The sequence below is a fragment of the Struthio camelus genome, chromosome 2 (assembly GCF_040807025.1).
Source record: "Struthio camelus isolate bStrCam1 chromosome 2, bStrCam1.hap1, whole genome shotgun sequence".
Taxonomy (NCBI): Eukaryota; Metazoa; Chordata; class Aves; order Struthioniformes; family Struthionidae; genus Struthio; species Struthio camelus.
In genome coordinates, this window is record NC_090943.1 from 62,343,086 (window position 1) to 62,358,207 (window position 15,122).

The 15,122-nt window shown below is 37.6% G+C and overlaps 1 protein-coding gene across 2 annotated transcripts in view; it reads left to right on the top strand.

Moving 5' to 3' along the window:
- Positions 1–15,122, top strand: part of CNTNAP2 (contactin associated protein 2) — a 1,135,762-nt gene that overhangs the window by 945,278 nt on the left and 175,362 nt on the right. For both annotated transcript variants that reach the window (XM_068936036.1, XM_068936037.1), the window contains one exon: positions 3,775–3,902. In XM_068936036.1, the coding sequence (XP_068792137.1) occupies positions 3,775–3,902 (128 nt within the window). The remainder of the gene's footprint in view (positions 1–3,774; positions 3,903–15,122) is intronic.

Here is a 15,122-nt window from a genome sequence, read left to right on the forward strand (position 1 = left end):
TCTTGCCAAATATTTTTGGAAGAAAGAAAACACTAATACTTGGTACATCTGTACCTTCCACAATGTTTTGTATAGACGTTCATTTGCAGATGTTAGCTGAACGAAATTGGTTTATACCTCTCCCAGATTATGGAAATTCAGGGATTGCAGCAAAGGTGCTTCCACATTAAAAAGCTGGGTTTTGGGAGAGGTGAACAACTGTATACCCTTAGAATGGAAATACTTGGGAGTTTATATTCTTCAGATCAATACTAACAGTTATATGACACCTGTTTAATAATGCAGGTTCAATCCAGTAAATGCCTGATTTGTATTCGCAAAACAATTCCAGTTCCTCAGGTAATGTAAGCGTATCTGTAAAAGTAAATCTGTTCCTAGTTGTACATTCTTTATGTGCTACTCTGTGTAGGAGAGGACTGATAATTAAGTATAGGGCCTTTACTGATGTCTAACAAAAATGGAGAAGATAAATGACTCCTGTATCAGAAGTCTGTTCATATAAAATCATTATATAAACAAATTAATAGCAGTACAGAATATTATCATTACTTTGAATAAGTCATTTGCTGACATATGCATAATGCTTTTTTTTTTACATACCACAGAGTGCTTATGAAGAGTAAGTAGACAATCTTAATGAAAACAATGATAAATCTTACACTAATATCTGCTGCTTTCATTCAAAGGGACCCTGAAGCACTTTGCAGACTTTTATATATAGGAATAGAAATTAGAAATAGAAAATTACACTGAGATTTCATCAATATCCCCTGGTGATAATTACAGGATTTGATCAGATTCATTCATCTCCCATTTGGCTATTAACAGGAATATGACACACTCTGAATTCAATCTTTATTCTCTTAAGGGGATTTTCTTTGGTGAGGAAAAACTTCAGAGACTTTCTCCACCCTCTTAATATGCCCAGGTCCTTAAATACCAGCAGAAGCATTATCATTTCTAGGAATTGAGTGTTCCGGCTGTGATTATTTCTAAGTGTGTATCACAAAGTCAAGCATTATAATCAGTCTTTGGTTTATAACTTTTTTGACTTTGTCAGCACTGATCAGTGTGTCCTGAGGAACTAGCAGTACCTCCAAAAGGCATAGTGTAGCCACTCAGGTTCTCAACTGTATTTGTCTTATCAGTGGGGCAAAAAGCTATCATTATCCCTTTTTTGTTAAGAACAAATGAGCTATACAGGTTCTGTTAGAGAAAAGACAGCTCAGTTCTCGCACCTCGCAGTCCTGTACTCCCACCGCTCAGTGTCTCCTCTGCAGAGGAGAAAGTCTTTGCTGCAGAGATGAAACAAGTAACCAATTGTAAGAAAATAAGGGAATTCCTGAAAATAACTATAATGTTAGTTTTATTGCTGTGGTGACAGCTTTCCAGTAATCATATCATTAAATACATAAATAAACCATTAAAATGGGTAGAAAAATGATCATTAAAGAAGAGGGGGAAAGTCATTACTGCTCCTTTTTATTTCCTTCAAAGCAGGTGAAAGCTACTGGTGACAGGAAAAGGACTGCTCTTTGGCATCCTTATTTGTAGCTGAAATATTAGCTCGTTTTGTAAGAGGGGAAGGAAGGAAGGAAGTGGAAGGCCAGCGGTTTTCTTTCTACCGTTCTTTGAAGAATTCATTATTTTAAATAGATGTCTCCATCTTTAAAGCTTTCTTTGAAAGAGTAGCAATCAGCAGAGAAAGGCTGTCTCAGAGGAAAAAAGCCTGTCTCAGAGGAAAATCTCAGAAAGACTAAAGTGATGACCTACATTTATCCATTATTAGAAGAGAGTGGGTCCCATGGATACAGGTCTTTAGCAGGGATGGGACACTAGGGCTATAACTTGGCTTCGTTATGCACTCTGTTTTTAACTTAAAGAGAAAATCCTTAATCTCCCTGTTCTTCTATCTCCTATCTACAATATGAAGGTAATGATACCTTTGCAAAGGGCTTTGCAACTTAGAGATGAAAAGTGGTGTGCTACAACCTAGCAGAAAGTGCAGAAGAAACCCTTAAGGGTTACTCCTCTTCATTTTCCTTCTTTTGTAGCAGTCCCCTGTAGCAGTCTCAACAGCCTCTGTTCATAGCATCTAGCCTAGCTGTAGCTAACCACAGACGGTTAATGATCTCAACAATACAAAGGGCCCTGGGAGAAAGGCGAATGCTCTAGAGGGGAAGAGTATATAGATTTAAGAAAATACTCCTCTTCTATTTTCTAAAAACACTTGACTTCCTCAGAACTGTAGCCACTGAATCTCTAATTACTCTCTTCATCACAGAGAGCAGACTGCAGATCCATGAGCTGTCATTCTAAAACAGCGTGGTTATTTTCTTAATTACCTTTGTTGCTTTTATTTTAAAAATAGTCTTTTATCTTCCATCTCTTTAGAAGGACTCAGTGAGGCTGGTGACTGGAGACACCCTATCTGGGCTAGAGGAAAACTCTGGTCATTACTGCGGATCAAGCAAATCCAGGCTTTGCTTCCCAGTTGATAGTGATCTAATGATTCAGATCATGGAGTCATCCAAGTTACAGATGGAAAAAACTTTCAGTCTCCTGAAATCCTTTCCAGTTCCCAGTTATATTCATATTATGCACTTCAGTATCTTTTGTGGAGCCTGAAGTCATCCCTCATTTGTTGTTGAACAAAGGAATTAATTTCTAGATCTTAAAGTTGGCTACTTCAGACGCTGAATAACATTGCAAGGCACAGCTAAAAAGCAAGAAAGGAAAAAAGAGAATAAGACTTATTTTGCTTCCGCTTACTTTCTTCTACCTCAAAAAGTATTGTCTTAACAGGATTTATAATGCATTTTACTATACGGCTGTTTCTGGCTTCCCATGTCTTTATGTAAAACAAACAAACAAAAAAAAGCGTGTGACTGAGAGGTAGCTAATTAAATTTGTTTTGTTTTATTTTCTGTTTGGAAGGAACAACCTTCAATATGCCAGCTGGAATCAGCTCCTGAAATGATAAAGAAAAAATGATATATCTGTGTACAGTGATTTGGTCTAGGCCTGAAAAAGGTACCAGGCAGTGCAGTTAGAATGAGGAGCTTCTAGACGTGACTGTAAATTGCATGTTAGGAATCTTGCTAACTGAAATGTGGGACTCAAGGACTGTGCAGCAGCTGCGTACTTGTTAAGATTCTCGAATTTAGTTTTTTGGACGTAGGCACTTAGTGCTAGAAGTGATAGGACTAAGATGATAAGTCTTATCATATAATTATTCCTTATTTTCTCTTTTTTATTAATATAATACTAAAAATACTGCGTGCAATGGAAGTGATGTTTGCTTGGTATGTGAGATTGTATCATTAGGATAGTAACTGGCTACAGCTGCAGCCAAAAAGATACCCTTCTAGAAAGTGCTGGTATTTCTTTTTTTCCTCTCACCAAAGAAATCAACAGTGACCTGCTGCCCACCTAGTATGGAGCTGGTCGGTCTAGAAAGCAGGAAGACACATGCAATTCAAGCTCAGCCCAAGACTGGACGTGACGAAAGCTGTTAATCTGATTTTATTCCTGTGTGGCAGTAGCTGCTAATCAACTACTTTCTAGTAAACAAACACCATTATTAGTATAGTAGACAAACGGATGCTATTTGAGACCCATTTTTAGAGGATAAAATTGCATTGGTGTAATTATTGCGTATCTGTTCTGTCAACGATTAGATCATTGGGCTATAATGACAATAGAGGAACATTTTTATATATTTTAATATATTTCACAACTAATTGTTTTTTTTTCTCTTTCTCTGTAATTCAGGAGAAAAGATGCTGGGATGCTGTCATACAAAGAGCACCTACCAGTGAGTCAAATAGTGGTGGGAGACATTGACCGACCTGGCTCCGAGGCCAAGATATCTGTGGGTCCTGTTCGTTGTCAAGGAGATCGTAAGTTGGCTGTTTTTCTTCCACTTGCTCCTGAGTAGAAAGAGAACTTAGCTGTAAATTGCTGGCTTTGTAGTCTCCCCATGTAGGTTCGGAGAAGTGGCTGTCTGCTCAGAGACATTTTTCTGTGAAAGCATGACGGGACTAGAGAAATTTTGTCTATGAAAAGGAATGTTTAACAGCTTCTCTTTGCGTTTAAAAAGTGGATGTTTGTCTTTCTTTTATGGTGAATGTAGCAACTTTGATTATTCAGCTAAGTTTATGTAGATATAAACAGTAATGCAGATTGCATAAGAACAGCTCTCAACATCTGTGCTTTTGCTGAGTGGTGTTGTCAGTGCCATTAACATTGTATATCACTGTAAACTATGTTTATAGATCTATAAATAGTAGCACGATGGTAAACATATCACTGTAAACTCTGATTACAGCTGTATAAAGTTTGACAAGATTGTTATCAAGTGTTATCCATATCAGAGCTAGATATTTCCATGTAAAACAAGGGTTATTTTCCATAGCAGTCTCTCATTTCCAGGTTGAGTGCTGAATAGGAGGTATGCATCCTCCAGTTTGAGCAGGTAGAGTAAATCAGTATAATGGATGAAATTTCCACTTCACAGGGAAAAAAAATGTAGGGATGCAGTTAAGAGAATTGTACTCTTCCTTCGATCTATTTTATATTTTGCAGGGTGAAATTCACCACTGAATGCAGAGCAACTGCTTAAGACCTTTTTCAGCCATGCTTGAAAAACTTAAACTATATGCTATTGGCCTACTCATTATACTCATTTTCTGTGTTTGGATGAGATACTATTATAAGAGGTGCAATGAGGAAAGGTTGCCTGATTTCTTTTACAGTAACTATATTTTGCATAATCTATCCTCAGATAGAGGTAAAGAGTATTATAAGTCAGCCTATGAGATTGCAGCAATGTAAAAATATTGAAGGGGTGAGCATAATACATTTAAGTTGAACAACATGGCTCTAAACAGTGTCCAACATGATTTTGGACTGTCCTCCCTCTTCTGCCCCATTACAGCAAGGTGCTTTTCATTCGCATGTTTCTAAGTACTTTACAAAGGAGGTCAATATCATTATCTCTGCTTTAAGCTGAAGTAGTTCATCCAAACTGAGAGGAAATTGGGCACTCAAAGTCATCCAGCATGGCAAGTATAAAAGAGAGTTTTCTGGGTCCCAATCCAATGCTTGAAACCCAAGGCCATTGCTCACTGATAGGACTGTACTTAGCCTGTTTCTCTGTTTGTGGTCTTTCTGGGCAGCACAAATAATCCCTTCAGCTTTTGTTAATGAATCTCATGCATAATAAGCAGAAACAAATATCATGGGATGCTTGCAGACTTTCACATCACTTATTTGATGCTTTTTATTTATGGTGTTTGACTAATCACAAGTCACTTTTTTTGCTTGTTTCTTCCTCGGTTATATTTGACAACCATTTTTGTAATAGAGTGTTATAACCGATGACTAAGAAATAACAAATAGCATATTTCTTGCACCTGTATTCCTCATATCCTCAACATGAGTGCTGCTGTAAATGCAAATCTCTATAGTCTGAACCATTTCTAAATATCAACATGAACGAAACCTCATTTCAGCTGACAGTAGTCTTTCTTAGAATGTACTGAGTGAGCGAGCCATTCGGGGAACTGAATGAGTGTATTCCTAACACCTCAATTAATTTAATTTTCTGTTTGAACTTTACAGATATGATTTATAGTTTCAAAAAAGCTTTGTCTGTGAATATTTGTATTTACTTCCATGACCATATGTTATTGTCAAGAAGCTGATATAAGTTTTCTCACAGGAAAGATTAAACTCCTCTGTTCATTGCAGCTAATAAAAGCTGCCATTTTACATTTATAGGTGTTGGCTGCTCAGCCTGAATTCCTTGTCAATGCCCAGGTCTGATAATCCCGTATCGTTCCCTACACATTCTCCTTTGTGTTCTTTCTTGACCCTATATAGCAGCTGTTGTACCTCAGGCCAGTACTATCTCACCATGCATTAGAGCTTACTGGAAAAATTTCCTGTGGGAAATTCCAAAATTTCAAAATACGTTTTTGTTCCAAAGTGAACAAAGAGCCAAAATGTTCAATTTATAAAGGGATTTCAGAAAACAGAACTAATCCACAGTTTGATGTATTGCATGCATCGAAAATGGCATTATTAACACTGAAGATTTTGGCTCTCTGGACACAGCAAAGGAAGTTCAGTCACACAAATTTTGTGTGTAGTTATCATTGTATCATTTATTGAGGATGGTAAATCAAATGCAGTTAGAGGTATGAAGACAGGGAAAGAAATATAGATTTTTGGTCTTGTTGGAAGGAAGGTGGAAAAGGTAAGAGTGCCTTACCAGTCAAATAAAGATTTATGTAGTTAGGAGGATTTCCTAGCGTGGTGGTAGAGCTTACCAGTCCTGTGAAGACTTCTCATTGCCCTGAGGATTCTCTGAGACATGTGAGGTATCAACAAGTAGTCCGATAATATATTGCAGCACATGAGGGGCCCCATTCTCGTATCAGAATTATAGTATCATTTGCCATCAGGTTCATGCTACTTCTTTGTCACATCTGGAGACACTGATGTCAGTCACAGCTATAACTGAGAGCTGTAAGAGTACAAGCTACAGAGCTGCTGTCCTTTGTAGTGCTACAGAGCTGCTGTCCTTTGTAGTCTATAAGGACAGAAAGCTGCAAGCATGGTATTTGAGGGCAAGGTGAATTAAAGAAAGTAAAAATATATGTTTCCTCATGCAGTTCCCTTCCTCCTATACCTGGCCTAACTGACTTTTCAGCAGCAATATGAGAGCTTTGAAAGACACAAAGTCTTTAAGAATCAATTTGGGCCACGCTAATTAACCATTCCTACATTATTGACTGACCAAAGTAAATCTGAAAATCATTTATCCCTGTGCCGTTTGTCTGACACAAGCCATGAAACATTAGGAATGTAGCACGCTTACTGCTGACTTAGAGTTGTTCTGCTATTACAAAAATTACTAGATTGAAATTCTTCCTTCAGAAATACAGATTTTATTTTCGTCCCACAAATGACAATTGCATTCTTCTATTCCCCTGATTCATGACCTGATTACAGCTGCTTTGGGCAAGCTTGGACTGTGGCAGTTGTTGGAACTAAAATCACAAAATTTAGCCATGCCTGATTAATCATCATTGTGTTGCAAAAGTACTTTTCATTTTTGACTGTGAGTCACAAAGCAATGTCTACATCATAAAAAATAGTCAACAAAAAGGGCCTTTTGTACCCCTCTCAGGATCTGCTTAAAGTGCAGTGTTTCACTGGAATGATGATGACTCTGGTATATCCATCCGGTCATTGTGGCAAAAAGCCCATGAATCTTGCCTGGGGCCTGTCCTATACCTTGAATAAAATATCGAGGGTCTCTCCTTTCCATGTGTTGGTTTAGTGTTGAGAAACGTTTTCTAAATGTCACAGGATTTTTTCTAAATGGAGTCCTAACAGGTGGGCAGACTTAATATTATGGAGATCAGGTGCATAACCAGGATACGGATTCTGCAAAGTGTTATTTTGGCAGTGTATTGCATCCAAAGATCAAGCAAGGGTTTTCAGCAAATGTCAAGCCCACCCAGACTTCAAGTCCAAGTTTCCTTCCTGCCATTGCTGTGTGTGTGTTGTACTTGTAAAACAGCAAAGACAGATCATTAGCGGAGATTCTCAAGTTCATCTAAGCTGAACAGAAATAAAAAATAGAAACAGGGAAAACAAAGCGTCTATGTAACTTCAGCAATTTCCCAGTCCTTTGACTCCATAGTCATATCGGAAAGGGGGACTACTCTGTTTTTCTCAAGAGAAGGTGTCCTATGCAAGATATAAAAAAGGGCTAAGGAAAAGCCACTGTATAACATCTTTACTCTTCAAGTACCTTTGTGACACTGATTGCAATCTCTTTGCAGACATATTACAGTTGTATTAATACTAATGCAATAGCACAGAGTCCTCAACTGCACTGTATTCGGCATTGTCCAAGCCACTAACAAACAGAAAGATTTTGCCCATCTTTTTATGTTGCTTCACTATAATGCAAAGAGGCTACAGTGAGAAATCTGGATCATTCTTCCTGTCTTATAGAATCAGCTCTGCATCGTCTCTGACTGCATTTCAACCTGGATCCTGCTTTTGGCCTGTTCTCTGTGTGTCTGTTTTGAACTGTAGCATCTATTAATTGTACAGTTGTTTACAACTGTTGTTGTAACAGTTATAACAGTTGATAACAGTTGTTCCCTGTATCTATTTACACTCCATATATAAAAGTCATAAAGGACAGAATACCTTTGACCTTCTCTGTCTTCCACAACACTGGGCATAACAAGCAAAAGAAAGAAGAGGTTTCTCTGTTCCCACTCCATTTCCACTCCACTCAATTCCATTTCCACTAAGACTCCTCAGGCTAATTATTGTATATTGTAATAGATTCAACATGATCAGGTGGTACACACAGTGCATTCGGTAGTGGATGATCTCATTGTTAAACTCTTTTTCATGAGGAAAAAACATTCTGAGATCATATCTGATTATTTTTCCAAGGATCTTTAGATCCAGGATAGCTTAGATCAGATTGCACATAACTGATCTGGGCAAGTCTTTTCAGAGTCAGAGAATGTAACAGCCACCACAAAGTGCACAAGTGCACAGAGTTTCAGCTTTAATAAATACTCTCCTGAGCGAATATATGCTGAAAACAAGGCAGAGAACAAGATACTGTTCAAAGTCAGCAGTACCATTTTGTTATATCAGCAGCCCCAGGACTGATAGCCATGAGAGCAGCAGAAGTTCACCAGACAAAGTCTGAAAGCAGTTCTTGGGTGATATCATTAGACTTGTTTATCTGGATGAAATCTGTATTTCTGCCTTTAGTAATTTGATTTTGTTAATAGTTTTATCTAATAGAGGTTAGATTTTTGTTTTCATGTACAATTTGATGTCCTCCAAACAACACCAGTTCAAGGATGGTTCTCTCGTACAATGAGTGCTTCTGCTTGAAATAAAACCAAACATAGGTACAGCAGTATAGGCTTCCAATGGATTACTAAACCACAAGTCAAAACATTGCCACTCTTCATGCGTAGCCCTTTGGCTCAGATCAGCAGATACGATACAACTCACTGAGCTGATCAGCTCTTTTACTCTATGATGAATCACAAGGAGTGCTCAGAGCTACCTTATGATTTTGCAGGGCTCATATGATTTCTACTATCTGTGAACAGAGAGGGACCATTCTCTAGAAAGGGAGCAGATGCAGAATTCATGAACAAAGAGGAACAGTTTTCCAGGAAAACATTTGGGAGCCCATACAGACCTTTGACAAATACAAGCAAACTGGTCCCCGAAAACATAAGACTCAACATTCACATCCCGGAGCTTGGAGTCCTCAGGGATTCCAATAACACTGGAGTTATTGTCCTCATGTCCTCTGATAATATTTCACTTATCGTCATTCCAAAATTCCACAAGGTCAATCCTGATCAACACCATATCTCGGTTGTATTATGTAAAAAAGCCTAAGTGTAACGATACACTGCTTCCATGCCTAGACGTCATATGCAGAGTATGTGATGCCAATGAAGAACGGTAGCTGAGATACATTTTCACTCATGTGAGTGTCAGCAGTAATGCGATGAACTTTCTGAGAAGAAGGTCTATGATAGTGGAGAGTCTGCTGCTTTCAGGAGAGAAATACTACTGAACTGCTCAACTGATGCTTCTCACACCATTTTCCAGAAGAGGCATTGCATGTTAGTGAACATTCTCCAGGAGAGTAGAACTGTTATTACTGCTATAGTAACTTATTCTTCCAAGTGATTTTATCAGCGTAGACTTAAACTCACATGGGTTTTGAACTGCAGCAGAACTGGAAGAGGGTTGTGGCTTTCTTATGTAGCTTTTCACCTTGTCATGATACCAGGATATCTGATATGGACTCCAATCCACTGCATAGTTCTTTTCATCGTGTTCATGATTTCCTGGTGTCACCGTAAATGTCACCAGAAAAGTAATTTAATTTTAAACCAAAGCTTACCTTCTGCAGCTGAGAATGTATTCTAGCATAAGTTTCAGTAGTGTTGCGTTGTGCTTTCTATGTGGTTCTGTCTTCAAAAGAATGTATTAGACTGTATTTTCAGAATCATAGTATGGTAGTGGCTTATCATAGTGCAAAGTGCTTATCTTGTTGAAGAATTTCCCTCTAGAGAAGGCGCTAACTAGGACACAAAATTGTTTTTGTGCCTAAGCTTAGCCTGAGGTGGTAGCTCAAGGCTGCAAAAACGCATCTGCCAATTACCTCTGTGAAACTAAACTGAAGAGCTTTGATTACAAAACTTTGGGGCTGTTGCCACAGAGGTTTCATCAATAATCATATTGAATCAAAATTACTTTTGTGACTTTTGGCACCTTTTCAAAAGTTATTTTTCAGTCCCCTTAGGAAAATACTTGGTGTTCTCAAGCTCCTGTATTTGTAGCCTGCTAAGAATATCCCTTTCCAAGGACTTCCAAGGATTTTGATTTGAGTGTGCTCTTTCTAAGCCCCAAGGGGAGCAGACTGACTACTCTACTCTGAATTTGCCTTTCTCCTTGAGCCTACTTTTCTTTTGTCCTATTTCTGCTAGAGGAAAGAGAATATAAGGGGGAGGTAGGTTTTTTTACACATCTCAGATTTATATTTTCCTTTTCCTTTGGTATTTATAGTTTTTACTTTCCTAGTGAGACTTTGATTTCTGAGCCATGAATCACCTTTTGTGTTTTACTGCTATTATCTTTCATCTTCAAAATGGAGAGGAAGGAGCAACCGCATTTACTGTAGTTCTCTCTAAGCTAAGGTTTCATGTAGTCCAGTATAAGCGCTGTTCATGTAGAATCCATAGTGACAGCGAAAAAAATCTCCTTGATGGATGACAGAAATTCAGAAACTAATCAAAACTCTGTTCTTACATCAGTCCATTGATTTTTGTCTTTGTGTGTGTGTGTGTGCACGCGCGTGTGTGTGTGTTCTCTAGGGAAATATACCTTGAGCTCTTCTATTCATTGATTTTGACTATGGCTCATCATTACTCCTTTCATGACTTAATACCTTGTTTCTTTCACTTCTAAATATCGCCCTTTGTGTTACTCTTGTACTTCCTCTTGGAACATTCTAATCGAGCTGGCTTCGTAACTCAGACAGTGGTTTGGACATTAGCAGTTTTGGTGATTATGGGTATGTGTCAAAACTATTCTTTATATTTCTAAAAAATGCAGCCACTGCCGGGGTCAGTGCTCACAAGCCTTTATCCTTGCCAAGATATGTTTTTGTATTCTCTAAATGAAGCACTTCCTATTCATCTCATGTGCAGGTTGGTAACTCAGAATTACTAGTTGTCAGGAAACATAAATTTACTGTTTCCTATGCATGCTTTGTCCATTTGCATTACATTCTAAATTAAAGATGTGTTTTCTAGAACAACACTGAAGAACTAAACGTAGATTGTTCTAGGAGCAGGGAATCCATTCCAGTTAGTTTCAGCTGGGCTTTAGATTGACAAAAAACTCCCGTAATAAATTTGATAACCCTTTTTTCAGTAGTGCAATATCATTTTTTATCACTGCGTGCTTTATCTGGCAGCAAACACAGTAAGTCTTTGTCATAGAAAACCTATGAAGCAGATGCTGCCCAGAAGCATAAATTTGTAGCAAAAAGAGTCTATTTAACATAGATGACCTAATGATTTGTTAAATGAGTTTTCTCTTCATCATCACACTTCTGCTCTTTCAACATCTTGAACTTGTTTTTCAGTGACACTACCTTAAGTTCAGGAAAAGTAACGCTGCCTTACTGTGAGCTTGCAGTTTTCAGCTAGATACTAGATTTATGAACAAGGTCAGTTCTCTAATAGGATATGCAATGTGTTGACTGCTTAGACCAGCAGTGGTGGTAGTGTTAAGTATATCAGTAAAATAAGCTGATGGGTATCCCAGCTGAATAGCAATTTATAATAGGTAAAGCAGCCCACTGGAATTTCAGTAGAAGGGAGTTACTCCTGCTGTATCTTGGGCAACATTCCAGTAATATTGTGGTTTGCATTACAGGTTACTAAAAGTGAAAACACTGTATCAAATGAAAATTAACATGAATAATAAGAAAACCCCCAAGACTGAGATCTTGTGATGGGCCTCTTAAATGTATAATGAGATGTGAAAATACACAGACTGTTTTTTGAAGCTTTTGAGGCAATGATTCCACTGGCAACTGGCGTGATGTGCTTACATATCTGAAATTTAGGCCATTCCTGTTTGAGGTGTTAATTACTTCTTAGTTATTTGAGTTAGAAAATTGTAATGGAAATCTGTACGTTTCTCCATGTTTCCCTATTTCTTTGCTTTTATTGCAAGATATACTAAGTATAGAACAAATGCAAGGTCAGAATATTTGTTCTATGATGAGAATTTCACATTTATTTTTCATGAATTTTTCATGACTTTCTAGAAATTTTCGACCAGTAGTAATAAGTTCAGTGGGGTAAATACAGGTCAACACTTGATCCATATAAGGTTTTACCTTTTTTTTTTCCCTCAGTACTTGTAGCTGCAAAAATAATCATCAAAATTCATCTGCTGAAATTCCACAACCATTTCCCCAGTATGTATTTGTCTGTGGCACTGGAGTGTTCATGGTGCAGTTGATACAGTTACAAATTATCAAGTGGAATCTGTACAGATTCATCCAAAGAAAGTCAGAACATTGTGCTCAGTGACGTAGCTCAGTAATTCTGATGTTACCAATAAACTAGTAGAAATAAAAGTTTCCTTTGAATCAGAGCAACCCAACGACTGAGGAGTGGTATTTGACATTCATTTGATTTTTTTGTGGATTTTGTTGACGGTGATAAAATAAGTAACAGTGTAACTGTATCCGCTCATCATTTTGATAGGGATCATCCAATTCAGTTAATCAAATTGCTGTGGTTATTCTTCATATGCTGTTGCTTCTTTCAGAGACCCAAGAGAAAAAAGAATGATCCCCTAGAGCATCCTTCTAAAACTTTCTAAACCCACTCTATTACAGTCATTTAATATCTGATTTAGATGACTTCATTTCCTATAGCTAAACCTATCTCTTTCTGTTCACATTTAACACTGTTTTGTACACACACTATTTGCTTGTATTACTAAATATAACTAGTATTTGTTTTAGTATTTGTGGGGAAAAGTTTTCTACAATGAGCGATGTTGGAATGCCATCCTGGAATTACTTTATGTTTCTAAGAAAACTATGCCTTTTCTTACCTCGCAATAAGTGGCAGACCATGGCCAGTTGTCTCATACAATTATAGGTCATTTCTGGCTGCATGAATAAAACTGTACCCACCCTGAAAATAGGAGCTGCAAAGCCTCTACTGTGTGTCTAAATATAGGATATTCCTCTTTCACACTGAACTCTATGCACATAAAATTAAATGAGGACATAGGAAAGGCTTCCTGTGGCTTCTCATGACTTCTGTTATCGATGTTATTATATCCTTCCTAGGCAGCAAAGTGCTCCAAATCCTGGCATCCTGGCTGCTAGTTCTGTTGTCTTTTTTCATTTGCAACAAATGCTGGGAAGTGCTATAATTACATTCAAAAGGGATTCTGTACTGTCATAAATCTGAAACCTTTGAGTTTCACTTATAATTTTCTGTTATATACGTTTTCAGTCAGATAAACTCTACTGTGTGTGATCCATGGTGGACGGTACTGCAAAAAAGATGAGACCTACATGTCTTTGGATTTCCAGATAAGCTTGGAATTGGGGTTTGGTTTGTTTGCTTGTTTGTTTTCTAATATCATTTGAGTATGCACAGCTGGAATTATTTTAGTTCAAAAGAAAATTTCTTTCTTTGTGATTCAGTTCTTCCTAATCTGAGCTAATCCTTTGCTCGTATTTCTTTGTGCTCATATAACTGCAGGAATTTTGGCCTAGAAAATTGGAAGGAAATAGTTTGTAGAGCACTATGAGGTTCATTGAGAACCTTGAGAACCTCTTTCTACATATCCCCATAAGGTCCATTTTATACAATCTCAAAAACCCAACAAGGCATAGCTAAGATTTTGGTGTTCATGCGCAGATTATAAACTGTCAGTCTTTCCACTGTAAACCAGTGAGGTTTATAACTTGGCCGTGATTAATTCTCTTTCAGCTGAAACTTTGCTTGCAAGTCCTCAGTGTACTTACGGAATAAAGACTTGTAACATAACCCGGTAGTACCATAAATCACATTGATCACAGGCCATATGTGAATATTCTCTAGCCATATCCCGCACACTGGTAAGGGTTTATTCTGTTGTTCACTCTCTGAAATGGTTCCAAAAGAGTAGAGAAGAAATTAAGAAATTTTTAACAGGAAAAAAAGGTAACTGTCTTCCAGCTGAGTCCAGATGAACATAACCTGTCCCACAGAGCAGATACGGATCACATAGCAGGATGTATCTTTTTTGTGTCTGACTGAAGCAGTAGGAACTATGCAAGCAAGAATAGTGCAAGAGAAAAAAGGGAAAGTAGAATTAGGATTATAAATTGGGCATATTGGGAAAAACACTGCCCCATATACGTTGTACAATAAACAAGTCAGTCGTCCAAGGTAAAGAAAAGAGAAAAATCCTTTATGTAGGACTGATCTTGACTGATCTTAGAGCATACCTTTTTAACAGCACACATGGAATCTTGGTTTAGTTTAACCAGTCCTGTTTTCTTCTGTCTCGTTCAAGCTGTACCAGAATCTGGTAGAGTCTACGTGGTTGATTCGGAAGAGCGTAACTTAGGCCACTTTTGCTGGTGCCTAGTGGTATATGAAAGTACTATAGATTAGTCATTTACTGTGTATTTTCATTATGAATTCAATTTACTTTGCTGGAGACCTTTTCTTAAGGACAAGAAGGGTGTAAGCTCAGAGTATCTATCATAAGAGGAAAAGATTTTTTTTTCTTTATCGTATACTTTCCTCCCAATTACTTTTTCTGTATGCTCCTCACTGTCTGTTAGAATGTAAGCCACATCTGTTTTACACATGTATTGGGAGGAATAACACAGTTTCACCATTTACATCTCCATATTTACTACTCATACAGATTCTTCATGGAATTTAAATTAGGCAGTGGCAGAGACACTTTGTCTGGTTTAAGCTAAAAATGAACCTGTCTACTATTAA